This window comes from Globicephala melas, chromosome 7 (assembly GCF_963455315.2).
Source record: "Globicephala melas chromosome 7, mGloMel1.2, whole genome shotgun sequence".
In the NCBI taxonomy this organism is placed as follows: Eukaryota; Metazoa; Chordata; class Mammalia; order Artiodactyla; family Delphinidae; genus Globicephala; species Globicephala melas.
Window position 1 is genome coordinate 21,350,344 of NC_083320.1, and position 19,756 is coordinate 21,370,099.

At 42.2% G+C, this 19,756-nt stretch overlaps 1 protein-coding gene across 1 annotated transcript in view; it reads left to right on the forward strand.

Moving 5' to 3' along the window:
* MREG (melanoregulin) overlaps positions 1–15,927 on the forward strand; it is a 67,294-nt gene extending 51,367 nt beyond the window's left edge. The window contains exons 3-5 of the mRNA XM_030852709.3: positions 11,900–11,990; positions 13,187–13,350; positions 13,913–15,927. Coding sequence (XP_030708569.1) covers positions 11,900–11,990; positions 13,187–13,350; positions 13,913–14,047 — 390 coding nt within the window. The 3' untranslated portion in view covers positions 14,048–15,927. The remainder of the gene's footprint in view (positions 1–11,899; positions 11,991–13,186; positions 13,351–13,912) is intronic.
* The last annotated feature ends 3,829 nt before the right edge of the window (positions 15,928–19,756 follow it).

The window sequence follows — 19,756 nt, forward strand, 5'->3', positions numbered from 1 at the left end:
CACATTGGTGACAGGGAAGGACAATGGAATGGGCTAAATTTGGGCCTAATTGGTGCAGCTTAGGCTGCTGGGAGGAGCACAGGTTATGGAGTCAGACAGACTTGAGTTTAAATTTTAGGTTCCCCACTTAATAGCGGTGAGGTTGCAGCTGAGTTGTTTAGCCTCCTGGGGTCTCACTTAACATGTCTCTAGAAAGGGATCCATAAACCCATCTCGTCGGATTTTCTAATGAAAGGAAGGACACATGTAGAGGGCCCGGGTTGGTGCCTGCCTCGCAGTGCAGCCTCCATATCTGCTATTATTTAAAGAGACCTGTGAAAAGTACTTTTCAAATATCAGATGCTTGATCAGCACAGAGCAGGAGAGGTGAATGGATGATTTTGTTTTATTTCATCGTTCTTGAATTTATTGTTTCCCAAAAATATGGGGATCAAAATATCTTGATTATATAAACCTGCCTTGTTCAGAATACACATGGATTAGAAGCCACGTGGCTTTTCCTGATAAAATGTAGTGCTGCTTTCTAGATTCAAAGCAGGCACTCAGTCACCAGCAGAAGGTGGCCTTTCTGTGAATTGTCATATTCACTTGCGTTCAGCCAACCCATCGGGACGCCGGCTGTGTACAGAGGACTATATACAACGTGGAGGAATCCAGGTTCTTGTATCCATGGAGCCCGCAGTCTAGCAGTAAAAGAGACGTTACAAATGCCTATATAACTATCTCGACAGTAAATAACTCCACAGCAGTTCCCATAAAGGGGCCGAGGAATTTCAAAAGAAGCGACAGTTACTTTCAACTAGTAAGAAAGGCGAAGGCTTCTCAAGGTGGTTGCATTTGAGCTGAGCCTGGAAGCGTGAGTAAGAGACGGCAGTGAAACGCGGGCGGGAGTGAACGTGGTCAGAGGCACACAGGGTCAAGATGGAGGGTCCTGTCCAGGATTGAAATTTTCAGTAAGTGGTGGGGCACCACTGGAGTTCTCCGAGAGGGAAATGACCCAGTCTGACCTTTGGGAAGATAGCTGGTTGGGAGGAGACTGGAGGAGTTAGCTTCTGGAAGCAGAGGGACCTTTATTGGAGCCGTTCAGTCCGATGAAGCCTGCGGCAGTGGGGAGAGAAAAGACGGGAATCTTGTGACAGAGGCCGAAGCAGCAGGATGCGGTGACGGATTTGGATGTGGAAGGTGGGATGGAAGGGGAGTGAGTAGCAGATGACCACGTCGGGAGTGTCAGAGGGCGGGCACTGGCTTGGTGGAGGCCAGTGGGGAGTCAGATTGGGCTCTGTCGAGTGGCCTGGTCAGCCTCCCATCCACGTGTGGAGGTGTCCGGCAGAAGGGGTGCATTGGAGACCTGGAGCTGAGGCTTGGGGTCAGGGCAACAGAAGGAGACTTGGGAGTCACCGGCAGGGAAGTAGTGACAACAGAAGCTAGGGAGTTAGGGGAAATTATCCAGGCAGGTGGAGATGAGAAGGTCCAAGACAGAGCCTTGGGAAAGGACTTTATGAAAAGAAGAGGCAGAGGAAGAAGAGGATCCTGCAAAGGGAAGAAGAAGGGTGAGGGAGATAAGCTGGAAGAGGCGTCTTAGAGGCAACGGGGAATCTCAGACCTCCTGCTGGCTGACTGCAGGGAAGCACCAGACCTTTCCTCCCCAGTGTGGTGGGATTAACGTCCACCCCACTAAGTGTCCTGAGGGGTACTGAGTAGATGCTCATTCCTTTTCACCTCTCCCGCAGAAGCCCGGGGAGGCACGGGAAGAAGGGGAGGCCATCAGCGTTCAGTGCTTTAGGAAAGGACGTCCCTGTTCAGTCACTACTGAGCTGAGAAGGTGGGGACAGTACTCTGACACTTGCCATGGGTTGCAGATCTGAAAGGCCGATTGCCAGGGACTGGTGAGTAAGGAGCTGATGAGGAAGTGAGAACAGCTATGGAAGCTCCCTTTGAAGCCAAGTGGCAAAGAAGGGAGGGTGGAGAACGACGTGGCATTTGAGGAAGCCTCGGGGTAAAGAGAAGGGCATCCTGGCTAGTGCGTCAGTGAAACCAGCTGTCCTCTCAGGAAGGGGGAGCTAGTTTCTTGCAGAATTCTTTTTCTTGGCTTCGGCATCTGAGGTTCAAGCTTTCGGGTGTTTGTTCAAAGGTGCCAGCTGCTTAACTCTGGAAGGTGGAAGCCCGTCACGTGAGCCAGGGAAACTGCAGCTGGTCGCCTGAGCCCATCGGCCGTCGGGACCTTGGCTGGGTTTCTGAATTAGGCGTCTTGTGACCCTGTCATCTTGTAAGCCTGGGAGGAGAGGGCCGCCAGCTCTCCGGGGATTTTTCCAGGGGTCTCCTTCTGAAATGAGGCATCAAGGGAGGGAGCAGAGGAAACACCCAGTAGGTAGGTGAGTCTAAGAAACCCAGGGTTTTCCCCAGTCCTGAAGCCTGAAGCTTAGTTTCAGAAAAGTATGAGCAGTTTCACAGCTCCCTCTGTTGCAGACAAGCACAGCCCGGTTCCAAACATTCACCTTTTCAACTTTGTCTTCATAATCTCAGACCTTGGCAGTGAGCTGCCCACCCTGTCCGCATCTCAAAGGGAGTGGTTTTGCCTTTGTCTCACTCCTCGGAGATGACTTGGAGCCAGGTGGAGGGGGGGTGGGGAAAGTGGGAGGTGGCTGAGGTCCTTCCACCCGTTCCGAGGAGGGGAAGCAGAACCGAAGTCCCCAAAGGAAGGACCGGAGCACAACGTCCCAGGGAGTCAGCCGTGGGGAAGGACGTTCCTGGACCTGGCTGCAGTCTTGGCTAGAGCCTGGGAATACTTTGCTTCTAGAAAAGTTTGTTTTGCTTCAAGGATTTCAATGGTGTTTTCTTAGTTCCTCCTTCAGGTCGGTCTCTGTTCTAAGTATCTGCTCTTTCGTCCTTCCCTCGCTTCCTACCTTGCGCACACACCCCCTCCCTTCCAGTTTGAAGGAGCAGTGTGGACAGTGTTGGCCCTACAACCAGACTGCCTGGGTCTGAAATCCCAGCTCCTCACTTACTGGAGTGCACACCTGAGCAAGCACTTCACCTCCCTGAGCCTCAGTTCCCTTGTTCTTCAGATGTTCTAATCATATTCATCTCATGGAGTAACGTCATATTATGAGAATTAACTAAGTAAATACATATAAAGAGCTTAGAGCAGTATCTGGGAAGTAGTAAGTCCTCTGTAAATATTATCTATCTGTCTGTCTGTCTGTTGTGCTCTCTGTCTCTCTCTCTCTCTTTTGTTGTAAATTCTTTCAGATCCTTTTTGGATTTTTCCAGGTGACACAGAAAGAATATATTATGTTGAAAGAGCCTATAGAAATTATATTTCTAGAAGTTATAAGTTATATAGTATAAAATACAATTTATAAATTTCTAGAAGTTATGAAATATAAATTACACATTTCTACCAAAGTGTAGAAATTATAGCTTACAGCCTCAGTGATGGAGAGCTCATCATCTTGCAAACCCTTCATTCTGGTTAGAGCGTTCCTTCCAACATTGATCTTCTTTCTGTGGCTCTACTAACACTAACAAGGCTTAGCAGACTAAGGAATAAATAAAGTTATTAGTTCTTGTTATTAGGAGCAAATAAAAATACATCCGATTCTTAGGTTGAAAAATGTCAACATAGCCAAAGGACCAGATGCAAGGATGTGTCTTCCACATGAACTGCTGCTAATAAATTTCGACCTACAGTTTTTAATGTCCTAGGCCTTATTTGTTATATGTTTCAAACCTTGATTCTCACATTCCGTGGGTTAGTTATCTCTGCTACTTTTGTGACCTTTGACCTCATGAAGTCACTGATAAAAATGACTAGGCCCTGAAACGGAAACCCCGAGCCCTTTCCTGCATTATTAAAAACCTTCCTCCAGGCTGACATCAACAGTTTTGAGTACTCTTCAGTAGCTGCAAAACTACCCGAGCCTGCGTTATCAATTTCACATTTCTCTGTGAAAAGCAAACATGAGAGAACCTGTTAGGGGCCTGTTAAAATCCAGATATACCTCCCACCCTCCCATGTAGTACATGTCTTTCTCTTACTTATCTGAAATTTCCCACTACCTACAAAATGAAAGAAAGCTGTAGGCAGAATGGAAAGCAGAAAGCAAAATGGGAGAAGAAGTCAATATGATTTTTCTATCTTTTGGAGACTCTCTCTTCATTTTAAATAGAGAGTAGCATAAGACGATATGAATTAGTGAAAGTTGAAAGGGAAGAGATAACAGTTACAATGTTCAAAGAATTCATTTTACCAAAAAGCTATCACTTTCAAGTAAAAGTATTTGGTTACTCTTCATTTCGCAGTTCCCTGATTTCGATGTTTAATTTTTGCAATACAGTGTTATTATAGCCACAATTGTATGGAGTCTTCTTTTAATGTCAGTGTTGAGTTGAAGTGGGAATTCCCAAAGGGATGTATACAGTGTATGATACATGTGGGTACTTGGTACTTTTTTTTTTTTTTGGCTGTGCCACATGGCATGCAGGATCTTAGTTCCCCAACCAGGGATCGAACCCGTGCCCCCTGCAGTGGAAATATAGAGTCTTAACCACCGGGCTGCCAAGGAAGTCCCTACTTGGTACTTTTTGATAGTGATGTTAGAAAGAATGACTAGGAAGTAAAATGTCTTAAGGCATTTTCTACTTTTGAGGCACATTTAGGAAAATATTGTAATTTTTTTAGGAGACCATTTTCTATAAAACAAGTATATATGTTTATTGTAATTTTGTTTCTGTCTATACCAGACGGTCAAAACGTCAAGTTAAAGAAGTATCTGGAACCTTATATTCTGGTACAGAATGATTGCTAAAATATATTATTAAGTGAAAAGTGCAGGGTATAGTTTGCTACCATTTATGAGAAAAAATGGAAGGGTACCGGAGAAATTGGTAACATTTATTACTTGTGGAGAGGACACTGGTGGCTGAGGGACAGTCTGTAGTGCATTTTGAATTGTGAATCATATGACTGTATTACCTAACTTAAATAAACAAACAATAAATGCATAAGGAAAAAGAAGCTGGGTCAGGGAAGCAACAATAAGTAGTTTCGCTTTTATTTCCTTTTATTAAGGGTATATGGGTCTTGGAATTAGATGTACTTAGATTTGAATTCTGACTTGGCTGCTACTGGCAGTTGAACGTAGGGAAAGTTACCTCACTTCATGTAAAATTTGGGAAAGACCTTCTTGGCTGGGTTTTTATGCAGATCAAATATAATAAGGACCGTTCCTTAAACTTAAGTTTGTGATGATCTGGTTTGAGGGTATGAAATAAAGCAGATGAAGCAGATTTAAGCCTGGATATGAGCATCTTCCTCTGAAGATGGCTTTTCACTATCCAAGAAAGACAAAAGACATGATCATCTTAATGCTTGGGTTCCGGGTGGTGAATAGATTTTGGCTGAAAGTTATTATGAATCAAAAGTTAACTTTGAATAGATCATTATATCCAGCCAAAAGTGTTCAACATGTCTTTGCAATTAAGGAAGTTGAGTGGTTAAGCAAATGATAGTTAGACCCTTCTCCTCCGGATTTTTGGAAGAAATTAGCCAATGAGGTATACGCCATCTCCTTTCCCCTGTTATAGCAACAGTCTTGTGAGAGTTGAGAAGCTCTGCTCTGGTGGACAGAATTCAGGGGAGGCACCATAAAGCAATCCCTGGATGCAGAAAAGGACTGCTGTTATATCTGTGCCATTGCCTAAGTCACTCCTGGGACGGAAAGGTTGAACCCTAGGTAGAGCCATTAATACTGCATTCTCTGTAAGCCATATCCATTCCCAGCTAAACAGCTCGATATGCTGAACATTTTTCCCCAGGGGTTAGAGGTGGGAAAATATGAGATTAATATTTTGTGCTCTATTTATAATTACCTTTTTGTGTATGTACTCAATGAGTGGGCTTTATAACGTGAATCTTCCAGACGTAAGGACCAGAAAGAGAACTCCAGTTGTCTAAACCAGAATGGAATTAGCTTAGGTAACAGAGTTCCAGAAACAGGACTGACTTCAGATGAAGTTTGATCCTGAGGCCCAGGATGGCCTTAGGCTCTACCTCTATGTGATACTTTCGTCTTTGTCCTCTTCTGAATGTTGATTTTTCTTTAAGCTGGCTCTTCTCAGTGTAGTACAAGTGATGGGACCGTTTCTCGGTTTTGTACCCTCACACCCCATCCTCCAGGGGAGGAGAGAACACCACTCCCTATCATCCCAGAAGCCCCATGGATTTTGTTGCCTCTCCTTGGCTTGAACTGGGTACTGTGCCCATACCTGAGCCAATAGGATATGCTGATTGGCTTAAGTTATTGGATTTCAAGCCTGGCACCCCTTCAAAGGATTCTGATTTCATTGCTCTGGGAGGTGGATCCCATGCATTGGTATTTTAAAATATTCCCTGTTGGTTCTAATACGTTGCAAGGTTGAGTTGATTAGCTTAAGCCAATCAGTGTCCAGTCTTAGAGCTGAGAATATAACTGTTCTCTAAAGGAAAATTGGGGTAAACTTGACAGACCGATGAGAGAAGGGGAAAATATATCTTGGAGAAGCAAACGTCGAATGTCTGCTCGTGGCAGACAGATCAGTTGCCCCAGTGTCTGCACCACATCTTTCGTTTTTGCTACTAGAACCCAGATTTTGTTTGGGGCCACAGTGTACCAGCCCCAGGGGATAGATCGTGATTTGTCCAAAGACTAATGAGAATCTGTGTCCCCACTTGTCCTGTCTCCCTTGCAATGAGAGAGAGAGAGAGAGAGAGGGAAGAGCTAAATAGCTCTCTTTGTCCATAGCAGAGAGCACAAAGAAATTTTAAAGTCAATGCATATGAGATTGGAAGTGTAAACCTAATATTTGGAGGAGTTATGGAAGTAGCTACCAGAGAAGAAGAAAAGAAAGGAGAAGGAGGAAGAAGAAGAGAGAGGGAGGGGAGGAGGAAGAAAAAAAATGTTCAGAAGTAACTACTTCTAAAATAAGGCAAAAATAGAGAATGAGAAAGTAAACTTTTAGTTTTCATTTTATACCCTCTGTTCTCTTTGAATTTTTATTTCTATGTGATTATATTACTTTTATAATTAAAAATAAATTAATCTCTTGAAGTTGTTCCTAAGAGTATAAGATGATTTTAAAATATATGTCACCTATTGTTACACATCATTGCTAGGAAAACTAAGTACCGTCTATATGACTCCATGGGAGAGACAACTGGAAGCCTGTTCCTGGGTCTCTCCTGGACTCCACTCTATGTGCCTTTTGGCTTTACTGAATTTAATCTGTGTGCTTTCACTAATAAACCATAAATATGAATATAACAAATAATATATATATGTCACCTATTGTTAGCGTACATTTCTTTAAATGTATAAATCACCTTTTTAACAAGAAGTAAGAGTACTTTTTGATTGTGCTATGTTTCCACAACCTCACACTAACACAGTGTAGGTATGAATAAAATGTTTTAATTTTATGCGTGAGAAAATGATCCCGACTCAAGGTCAAGGCAAGCTCATGGGATGGAAAGCTGCAGGAGACCGAGCTCCTGATGGTGGCAGGAGGTTGAGCTTTGTTCTCCTTTCATGTTTGGCCTCATCCTTCTTATCTAGCAACCCTGATCTGATTTGGCCAACAACTAGGGAGGAGAAAAAACCTCAAAAATTAAGCTAAGCATCTTCAGTTACTTGTTTTCAATCACATTTTTTCAGTTTGACTTGGTTCCCAGGTACCTTATGAAATTAAATCTGCATGATTTCTTTTATTACACCTCTGCTAATGTATTCATTGTTAAAAGTTTCGGGCCCCAGCATCACAAAGACCACAATGTATTACTTCAGAAATTACGAGCAAACAAAGATTTTTTTAAAATAAGAGCTTAACTTCTGATGTCTAATAGATTTGAGCATCAAGTCACTTGTGAAGAATATTTAACTTGTTATTTTCAAATTGGTTGTCTAAAGAAAATTGGTACAATTTTTAAAATGTAGAAGGACATCATAAGACTTGCTTTTCTCTAATACCAGGGAATAAATGAGTTTCTTTAGTTGTGGGTAAGATTTTGTTCATCACCGTTTCTCATTTGCTACATTTAGATTCTGTCCTTTGGGATCGTATGTTAAAGAGGAGTTCAAATTCCCCTCTTATTTCTTTTTTCAAAAGCCAGTACTTAGTTAAAACTCTGCCCAAGCTTCTTCTGGTTTTAGAGCTTTAAATTTTGCACAGAACTTTCAAATACTTTCATATATGATTATCCAATCCATGACTATTCTGTCAAAAGAAGACAGTTATAATATGGATTTATGAAATGCAGCGTTTCGTTCTGTTAATCCTAACAGGTACTTATCACGTGCACCGTGTGTGGATCCATCCTTAGCGGATTTTAAAATGTTACATCGTTGCTTCACCATCTAACAGTTTATCAGAGGAACAGACACTGAAACAGAATGGATTTGTATAACATTCCGTGTTAGTGTTTAGGAATAGCAAAATAACTGATGGACAGCAAGAAAAGAAAGATTAAAAAAAAAGTCTGAAGCCTGGATTACCCAGTGATGAATGGGTCTCTGAAAAATAGAGATTTGGCTACACTTCCTTCAGGACAGAAGTTCTGAGGCATCAGCCTAAGGAGCTAAAAGAAAAATAGGAGAGACCTTTAATCGCAAGTTAATGAAGCCACCTAGTGGTATGTTACATCATTTAAGGTTGTGTGAATATGTAAAGCATCTCATCTGTGGATTGACTGTGTGGGTCTCTAATCAAGTGTGAGTCGAAGCCTGGTCACTTTTCATTTAGTCCAGCCAGGAGGGTCAATTTCATTGAGAATAAGCACAGTGCTGCTCTGTGTAATCTTTTGTTTATTTATAGTCTTTTTTTTTTTTTTTTTTTTTGCGGTATGCGGGCCTCTCACTGTTGTGGCCTCTCCCGTTGCGGAGCACAGGCTCCGGACGCGCAGGCTCAGTGGCCATGGCTCACGGGCCCAGCCGCTCCGCGGCACGTGGGATCTTCCCGGACCGGCGCACGAACCCGCGTCCCCTGCATCGGCAGGTGGACTCCGAACCACTGCGCCACCAGGGAAGCCCTATAGTCTTTTTTTTTTAATCAAAAAGGACTTATGGTAACGTACATGAAAATACAATGAGGGCACAAACTAGAAGAAGATGAGAAAAGAGAAAAAACATAAAGATATAAAAAGTAGTACAAATTTTGATAATTCAAAAATGCTTTCAAAATCCTATATGTTTTCCATGAAAGGACTCGACATTTTCAGGTAAGTGTGGAAACTGATCAGTTATAAAATTCACAATGTTCAGAACAGTGAAACATTTTTTAGGAAAAGTGAAATCCTACCTAATGTCAAGAGCAGAGAAAATTTTCTTCTGGACATCCTCACAAATGAGGTACTGCCTAATGTCATGTATAGTGTCCTCAATCCTCATAATAGAAATCATCCTGAGTCTTGGAAGACTGTTTCTTAACTGTGCCTACACTGCTTTGGAGGAGAATGTGCACCAAACTCCATTTTCAGGGCTTGCATGAAAGCATTTGGTCCTCACAATAAGCCTGAGAGGTAGGTAGTGTTACTATCTCCATATTACAGATGAGGCCACTGACACACAGTGAGGTTATGAACTTGCCCGAAGTTAGGCTGTTAATAAATAATGGAGCTGGGATTCAAACCTGGGAAGTCTGGCTCTGACACCCATCCTCTTTTCCAAAATGCTGTATATACTGAATGACCCATCCAATGAAAATGGCAATACTGTATTGAATACTTACACAGTCTGCGGGGCATTAGATAGGAGTGCTTTAACATGGTGCTGAAGATGAGGTCAGGATTGCATATTTCTGAGATGACGCAGTCAGCGTTGCCTTCCAGTGTCACAGGCTTCATCCCTGACCCCAGCCACTGCACACTTATGCAAACACATGTGTATACACACCTTTGGTCAAAAACAGAGGACCAGGAAAGAGTACTCAGACTCACCACTTCCTGATTTCTAGAAAATTGCTGAAATCCATGACCTTGTTATAAAAAATTCATTTTATTGAGGTATAGTTGATTAACAATGTTGTGTTTATTTCTGCTGTACAGCAAAGTGATTCATTTATACATATATATACATTCTTTTTCATATTCTTTACCATTTTGGTTTATCACAGGGTATTGAATGTAGTTCCCTGTGCTCTACAGTAGGACCTTGTTGTTTATCCATTCTATATGTAATAGTTTGCATTTGCTAATCCCAAACTCCCAATCCTTCCCTCCCCCTTCTCCCCTCCCCCTTGGTAATCACAAGTCTGTTCTCTGTCTGTGAGTCTGTTTCTGCTTCATAGATAGGTTCATTTGTGTCATATTTTAGATTCCACATATAAGTGATATCATATGGTATTTGTCTTTCTGACTTACTTCACTTAGTGTGATAATCTCTAGGTCCATCCATGTTGCTGCAAATGGCATTATTTCATTCTTTTTATGGCTGAGGAGTATTCCATTGTATATATGTACCACATCCTCTTTATCCAGTCATCTGCTGATGGACGTTTATGTTGTTTCCACGTCTTGGCTATTGTGTATAGTGCTGCTATGAACAGAGGGGTGCGTGTATCTTTTTGAATTATAGTCTTGTGAAATCCATGACTTTTTGATGCCTTTGTATCTTCAGATCCAAGATCTAAAATGCAATCATAACAAAACGCGCTTTATTTTGCTAGCTTTTCTTTCTCAAAGTGGTATCTATAAATGTTTGGGAATGGCAGCTAAATTGATTTCTCTTAACCAGTCATGACAGTTGATTAGGGACGAGCGAGGCAAGCCTTAAAAGGAGCTTGGTAGGGAAATAATGGCATCATTGAAACATTTCCGGTTAGTGGAGTCAGAATTGAGCATTTAGAATGATGTTCTTTTAAGCTGTGCGTTAGGATACTTGTGTGGTTAATGCTCTTGCCAAGAGGAAAAGGTATACTCTATAAAATGACCCTTCTCGATAGAGAAGTCTCCTTGAAAACAAATTTCCATGGCATTTAAAACAAATGCCTAGCTCAGTAAAGATTCTGATGCTCCTGAAAGGTTCAAGTTCTGTTTGGGGACCTACTACTCATAAGATTGAAGTTTTCAGAATGATCATCTTTTAATAGTTCTGCTGAATGCTTGAAAGATTCATCCTATAATGGGAACATAAATGAATGAGAACAATGCTGAGATACGGTGAAAGAAACTGGCTGGAAGTCAAGAAACTTGGGATCTACTTCAGGTCTGCTTTATTCTGATAACAAAGAAAGACACAAATTCTTTGTGTGTCATTTTTCTTTTTTTTTTTTTTAAAGATTTTTTTTTTTTTGATATGGACCATTTTTAAACCACCGGCCCGCCAGGGAAATCTCTGTGTGTCATTTTTCTCATGAACTTTGGAGTAAGATCTGAATTCAAACACCGATTCTGATACCCGTTAGCTGGATGATACTGGATTAACCAGTTAACCTTTCTTGGCTTCAGTTTCATTATCTATAAAATGGCTTCAGTAATACATAGATTTTATTAGGTGCTCACTGTGTGCAGGTATTTTATATATAAAGGTTTTTTTATACCTTTTATCTTTATAACTATCTTAAATGGAATGTTCACTCTTGTTATCCCTACTTTACAGGTGTTACCACTGAAGTTGAAAGAATAGGTAACGTGAAGAGTTTAATTAGGATAATTTATGTAATGTGTCATATCACCTGGTATACAGCAGATTCTCCAGACATGGAGCTGATGTATTCCTGTTGATGTCATCTTCCCATCTCCTTCTGTTCTTTTGGGATTTGTTTTGAAGATTAGTGAAGAGGAGAACCACAGGCTTAAACAGCTTAACTTTGGGAATTAGGGATTTAGGCCAAAATGTAAAAATAAAACTGAATTTTTATTTTCCTACAGGAGTGGCAAAAACTCAACTACGATATCTACACCCTGCGACAGATTCGAAGGGAAGTGAGAAATAGATGGAAACGCATTTTAGAAGATTTAGGTGAGTCTGAAAGTGATTATGAAATGGTAAAAATATCCAGTTGTGAGCAGTCCTCTTCACTTTCTCCAGCATGGTTTTTATGAAAGGAATGTCAGTAACTGACTGATTAAGGCTACTGTGTACTAATTATTTTCCCAATCCCGTCCTCCCTGTATCCTCAGATAAACATCTGATGTTTCTGTTATCACCAGACCCTGTCTTGAGGACATATTTTGCCGTGTGTTACTCCATCTGTCCTCAGTATCAAGTAGCATAGGGCAGTGGAATCATATGGGCACCACCGTTGACTTTTTTGGGCATTGTACATTGATCGCATTATGTGGGAGTGATTGGCCAGTTAATCATAGCTTTATAAGGTAAGGCAGATGGGGAGAAATATTATTTGTAAGAGAGACGGCAAAATACCTGTGGTATTAGAGTAGATATTGGGTATTGATTTTTCTTAAATCTTCCAGGGTTGTGATACAATAAACATGGTCCTCACATTACAAAGTAAGCTTGTTTTCATGTTTTAGAATAATGAATTTATCAATTTTGAAGTCCTCAGTCCTTCTGCCTTGAAAGAGAACATGACACCTTGGCATCATAACCTTTCAAAAGTGGGGTACCAAGTTGCTAGCCGCTGTTGCTCTAGTTGGGATATGATGGGGTGGGGTGGAACGCTCCCTCTTTACTCACGCAGTATTGTCCTGACTTCATAGTCTCCTCCTTATGATGTAAGTTATCCCAGGAAGGGTAAATCTATGAGTCTTTTAGACCTTTGCAGTAAGTGATTTAGCCAGTCAGCCATACTGCCCCGGGGAAGGCAATCTGGGCTTGGAAGTAGGGCCTGAAGGTGACCATTGTGCAGGTATCAGGGGAAGTAGGAATTCAGGAAACAGGGGAGGAGGTGAAGAGTGGGGAGTGGGAGAAGGGTTTCCAAACCAAGAAAAGGGGCAGCAGGCAGTCAGTGGATGAGTATCCGAGGCTTAACTCGGAGGAAAAAGTTAACAAAGAAAATCTGGTAAGAAGAAATCGCAAGGGAATTTTAATGAAGGACCCCACCAACCTCACTGTGCTGGGAAGCAGCACAGGCAGTGGTGCCTTGGGCTTCAGTTTTCTCATATTTCTAATCCACTGTTGGGTCCCTTAATCTCCTGCAGGACCATCATTTCCTTGTGACTAATTAACGTGAGAGTTCAATCTCTTTACCTTAGGTTTTCAAAAGGAAGTAGACTCTTTGTTGTCAGTGACAAAACTCAGCACCATCAGTGATTCTAGAAACACAAGGGAGGCTCGGGAGATATTGTTGAGACTGGCTGAAGAGACCAATATTTTCCCAACCGGTTGGGAGCTTTCGGAGAGATATCTCTTTGTTGTGGTAAGTGGATGTCTTTCTCCACCTGCTCTGATTTTGCTCTAAAGTTTTGCTTCTCTAGTAGTCCATATTCTCAGCATTCTCACACCACCAGCTCCACCATGGTATGAGGTATGGCAGACGATTCCGGCATCTTATGCATTGGTACCCAGTGGCCAGCACATCATAATCACTTGGAGGGCTTTAAAAATTCAGGTTTCTGGATTGCACTTAGACCGGCTGAGACTTGCATTGTGGCTCAAGAATCTGTCTGTATTTTTCAGCCAATTTAGCTGTGCAGTCAGCTTTTTGAACCATTTCTAGGCCAAAGAGATGTGAGAAATATTGTGTGTATAACCTAAGATTGAAATATGATTTGAAAGGACACTAAGAGCAGTGGAATGTTTCTTGGATAATGTAAGTAAGGGCTAAGGAGTGTCTCTCAATTTGTTGGGAAAAATTTAATAAATGTTTTACTCACTCATCATTATTTCTAGGATGGATATTGTAGTTTTTAGATTGGTTTTCCCACGAACATGGCTTGGTTCCCATCTTGACAACATTTGTATTTTTAATTTTTTGGCAGGACCGTCTCATTGCACTCGATGCTGCGGAAGAATTCTTTAAAGTTGCCAGTCAGACGTACCCCAAGAAGCCTGGGGTCCCGTGCCAGGCAGATGGCCAGAAAGGACTGCACTACCTTCCCTTTCCAAGTCCCTAAGGGAGAGGCTACGAGGCAGAATGGGATTTCTCTTACTGGAACTCAACAGCCTACCAAAGTTGGACAGATGCGTGTAAAAGAAAATGGGCAAGAAGAGGCTAGCTAAGAGAAAAAGGATTCTGAGTCCTACAAAAGTCTAAGCGTTTGGATATCTGCTCATCATGAGGACTTGACTATATGAAAGTTGAGGCTGCGTTGAAACGCCCTGGTGATCTTGCATCAGAGAGTGGGTCAGTGGGATGTTTCATCATGGGTGATTAGATTCCAAGAACCCATTGCCCCCATTTTGGTTTTGGTTGTACAATAAGCTCTAGCCACTAATCCTATTGGGAGAATAGGATGTTCTAGTTAATAAAATAAGATTAATAGAGCTATCATTGAGCCCAAATATGGATTACCAATTTTTAAATAATTGTTATATAACATAGGCTAACACCAAAATAATACCAGGCGTGACAAGACCTTCCTTTGATTTGGAAGCACCTGCAGAACCTTGGAGGTGTTGGAGGCATCATTTTGAGATTATTCAGAAGTTTAGATGTACCAAATAAGAGGACTATCTAGGAGTGCCGCTCAGAAGTGAATCCTAAATAGAATGCTCCCAAGCAGAACTTCCTGCAGCTCCATGTGAAAAGCTGTGTCTTCAGCTGTGGTACAAGCATCTTGAATTCTCAACGTTATTGATATCTGGTTACCTCATTTTTACATATTGTCCAGCTCTAGTCCACAAGCCCTTGATATTTGATCTGGGATAGCATCTATTTGACCTTTACTGTCTTCTCTTCTCTTTAACCTGTTTCCAGCTTGTTGACTGAGAGTTGCACCTGCCCAGGGATCTCTCATGCAGCGTGGCCTCAGCTCCAGGACCCAGAGTGGGCACGGAGAGCCCGTGGTCACAGTGCACTGGGTTCAGTGCTCGCCCTGCCAGCCTGGGGCTTAGCCCTGCGAGGCACCAGCAGCAGCAGTAGCAACTCTTCAGGCAGTGTTGCATTGAAGAAGGTCATTGCTGGACTTGCTTCCATCCTGAAAATGATTTTCAAAGTGGAGCAATTCTGTCAATACAGTTTGCGTCTATCCACAGATTGAGCAGCCCAGTTTCAAAAGTTAATTGCCGGGCTTCCCTCGTGGCGCAGTGGTTGAGAGTCCACCTGCCAATGCAGGGGACACGGGTTTGTGCCCCGGTCCGGGAAGAGCCCACATACCGTGGAGCGGCTGGACCTGTGAGCCATGGCCGCTGAGCCTGCGCGTCCGGAGCCTGTGCTCCGCAACGGGAGAGGCCACGGCAGTGAGAGGCCCGCGTACCGCAAAAAAAAAAAAAAAAAAAAAAGTTAATCGCCACCTAAGCAAGGAGCTTGCCACGAAATCAGGGTTCATTTTGTTGAAAAGACTTTTAGAGCTTGTCGTATTTGTCAGTAGACTGCTGAGAACAATGGCAATATTTTTACTTTTACAGATTTTACTTTTCTGACTTCAAGTTAAAAAGTAACTTGTATTTAGTCTGCGCGGGGGATTGTGACTTCACAATTTCCCTACCCTGATTAGCTCTTTTGGTAGTGAACACAATGTTTAAAATATTTGTTAGAGGAGATACATGTTCTCCATTTATGAATGCTTTGCAGACCGATTTAACTCACATGTTTCAGGAATATTCTTCCTAGTTTAATAAGTAAACTAAAAGTTTTATTTTTTAAAATAAAAAAGACATTTTTTATTTTGTTTTATTTAGTACTTAGTACCTCTCTCATGTTGTTTAAAATTAGCCTGCAGATATGTTCCCTCACATCTATAGGCTCTTGCAAGATAAACATACAAACAGTGAGACAAACAAACAAAAACAAACAATAAATTAAACCAAAACAAATAAAAAACTTTGAAAATCATATTGTTTTCATCCTTGTCTTTGGAATTTGTATTTTGTCTTTCTGCCTTTTTTTGGTGTCAAAATAGATGAGATTGTTTGCATCTATGGAGAATACATTATAACCATAGTCTTTATTTTTGGTAATGAATAAGTAAGGATAAAATTGTCTCTATGATTATAAAAACTCATGGAATTATCCAGGAAATTTGCCTTGCAAAGGATTAAAAGGTTTCTGTGTTTACTTTTCAGCTGAATGTGTGTCATATTTCTGAGAATTAAGAAGGAACAGATACTCTTTCCATAATTCCTTTAAATTAAAGGGTAAAGAGGCTGAGAGATAGATGGGCTTAAGGACCTCCCATCATTCTAAAGCTAGTCAAGGGGCAGATCTGTGCTCAAATCCATTGAGGAGTACATGAGAGAGACTTGAGGGTGACTGACATGACCACTTCAGGTCACAAGGTGCTCGGCACAACTGGGATCCAAAGGTTCATGTGTGTCTGCAGGGCAGTTTCAGGTGGTAGATGGATGGAAAATTTTATATTAATAGTTACTTATTTTAGTGTGCACCAGAGGGAAAACCCTGTAATTAGCAGATAGAACGCCTGATTTCCTATTCCATGAAACAACAAATAATATTTGTTGCAATAAAAAAATTATTGCAACAAATAATAAAGTATTTATGTTTTCTTAAAGGAGACCCCAGGAAGTCACAGTGGACACACTGGCCAAAGTGATAAAGAATGCTTTGGTGAGGAGTCACCAGCATCACTGAAAACTCAGTAGTATCCCTGTAGGCCAGAGGGTGTTCCAGAAGTGGGCTCACTGGTAACAATGGGGATGGCAGAATAGGGGCCCAGTGGCAATGCTTCACTGTCAGGAGACAAGTGGACACAATTATCATAAGAAATGGCCAGATCTGAGGGTTACCTGCAGAGAGATTTGGAGATGGTTGATGGATCATGGCATCCCTAGGGGCAAAATAGATGGGTAGCCAATAAGAGTATTGCTGAGGCTGTACTGTCGAAAGATCTCAAGGATGGAGGATCAGGAGATAGGACACAGCCACAGCCACATAATAAGTAGTTATGATCTCTTGCCAAGTTTCCAGACCTTGGCTATTTTCTAGACCCAGAAACTACTGACTAAAGGAAAGACTAGATCCCCAAGAAGGAAGACTTTGAAACACCACTGCAAGTGTATGTGGCACTGCTTCCCCTAGTCCTGCCTCTAAAGGACCTATGGTCATTTGCTGAGATAACTGTACACTGGGGAAAGGAGTATACACACACACTCTGAGGACATGGGACACAAGATCCAAGTTGACATTGATACCCAAGGACAAGAGTATCATTACAGTGTGCCATTTAGAAGGGGGGTACATGGAATTCAAATAATAAATGGAGTCCTACCCCAGTTCTGACTCACAGTAGGTCCACGGAGTTCATGGATCTACCCAGTGGTCACCTTCCCATTCCAGAATAAATTATTGGGCTGAGTATACTTGGGACTCGGCACAACCAACATTCATTTTTTGGCCTGTGGGTTAAAAACCATCTTAATGAGAAAGCTAAGTGAAAGGCTCTGAAACTGCCTCACCCCCTGGCCAAGATAGTAAACCAAAATCAATATTGCACTCCAGAAAGGTGACGGAGATTAGTACCCTTAAAGACCTAAAGGATGCAGGAGTGTTGGTCCTGATTATAATTCCATTTAATTCACCACTCTGGCCCTAAAACTAGATGGACACTGGAGAATGAAAGTGAATTATTGAAAATTCAACCAAGCAGTAGCCCTAATTGCAGCTGCTGAGCTAGAGATGGGATCTTTGTGAGAATAAAGTAACAAGCCTCAGCTACAATGGGACTATTGATGTGGTAAATGCGTTCTTTCCATACCCATCAGAAAGGTAGGTCAGAAAGTGTTTGCATTCACTTGAGATGGACAACAGTATACATTTACGGTATTGCTCCAGAGCTGTCTAAACTCTCCTGCCGTCTGTTATAGCCCCAAAGGATCTGGACCGTGTGGACTCTGCAGAATATCACATCGGTTACTATATCGGTAACCTTAGATCCGATGAGTACCAAGGCAAATGCATTGGAGACCTTAAGGAAAGACATGCACTTCAAAGGATGAGAGAAATTCTACAGAGTCTCAGGGGCCTGTCACTTCAGTGAAGTTTTCAGGGGTCCATTGGTCTGTGGCATGCTGAAACATCCCCTCAAAGGAAAGGTTGAGTTATTTCATCTTACACCTCCCACCTCTATGGAGCCAGCAGAATGCTTGGTAGGCTTCTTTATGTTGTCACCTACAAATACTGCTCCATCCCATTTAACTGGGGGAGATGAAAAGCTGCTAGCTCTGAATGAGGTCCAGGGCAAGAAAGGGCTCCAAAGCACGTCCAGGCTATGGCCAAGTGGCTTGACGCTTGTATCATAGGACCCTGCAGACCCCTTAGTATTAAAAGTCAGTGATAAGAAAAGCTGCTATGTGGAATTTATGGAAAACTCAATAGGAGAATGACAACACAGACTCCTCGGGTTCTGGAGTAAGGCCATGCCATTTGCAAGGGATAATTACACATTACTTGAAAAACTGCTTATTACGAGTTGGGTTTTTGTCAGACTCAGGAAGGCATGAGTGCAAAGTCTAGCAACAATCTACTTTTTCTCTGTTATTTTTAACATAAACTCTTAATTTTAGAATAGTCTTAGATTTACAGAAAAGTTCCAAAGGTTGTACAGAGCATTCCCATATGCCTCATATCAAGTTTCTATTATTAACATCAAACCGTAGCATGGTACATTTGTCACATCTAATGAACCACTATTGATGCATTATTATTAACTAAAGTCCATAGTTTATTCCAATACCTTAGTTTTTACCTAATGTCTTTTTCTGTTGCAGGATCCTGTCCGGGTCACTGTATTGCATATAGTCATCATGTTCTCTTAGGCTCCTCTTGGCTGTGATAGTTTCTCAGACTTTCCTTGCTTTTGATGACCTTGACAGTTTCGAGGAGTACTGTTAGGGAATCTAGAAGAGAGATGATAAGTATTACTGTGGCCTTGAGACCAGCAGTGGGGCTGTAAGTTGTTCAATTAGCCTTTCTTCAGGAAAAGAAATGCCCCAGACTCCCAGAGGATCCTTTCCCAGGGTGTGCCATAAAAAGCAAGTGGGGGCTTCCCTGGTGGCGCAGTGGTTGAGAGTCCGCCTGCCGGTGCAGGGGACACGGGTTCGTGCCCTGGTCTGGGAAGATCCCACATGCCACGGAGCAGCTGGGTCCGTGAGCCATGGCTGCTGAGCCTGTGCGTCCGGAGCCTGTGCTCCGCAATGGGAGAGGTCACAGCAGTGAGAGGCCCGCGTACCGCAAAAAAAAAAAAAAAAAAAGGCAAGTGGATCCAAGCAACACAGGGATGCACTGTAGCAGATGATGTGGAGTACTGCTCGGGTCTGCCTCCTTTGGGACTGAACTATTCATTCCTCAGCTTCTGGCAGTGTTGGTGTCTGAGATCTCAGCCGGGTCTCTGTAGGAATTGACCTCAACCAGTGAGAGCTGCCTTGTCCAAGGCCACTCCCCTGTTAGGGGCATCCTGCCTCTACTGACTAGTTAGTTGTTGCAGGGCTAGAGTTATCCTAGCTCTAGAGCTCCCCATTAGATTGACTGAGGCCTTTATTGTGACATCTCAGTACAATTGTCCCAACCCTGCCTTTCCTCTCTCCTCTGTAGGTACTTGCTTATAAACTTCTTGCACGCCAATCTCCATTTCAGAGTCTTTTCTTCAGGAAACCCCATCGTGACAGTATCTTGAGTCAACAATGAAATACACAAGTCTGCAACTGTA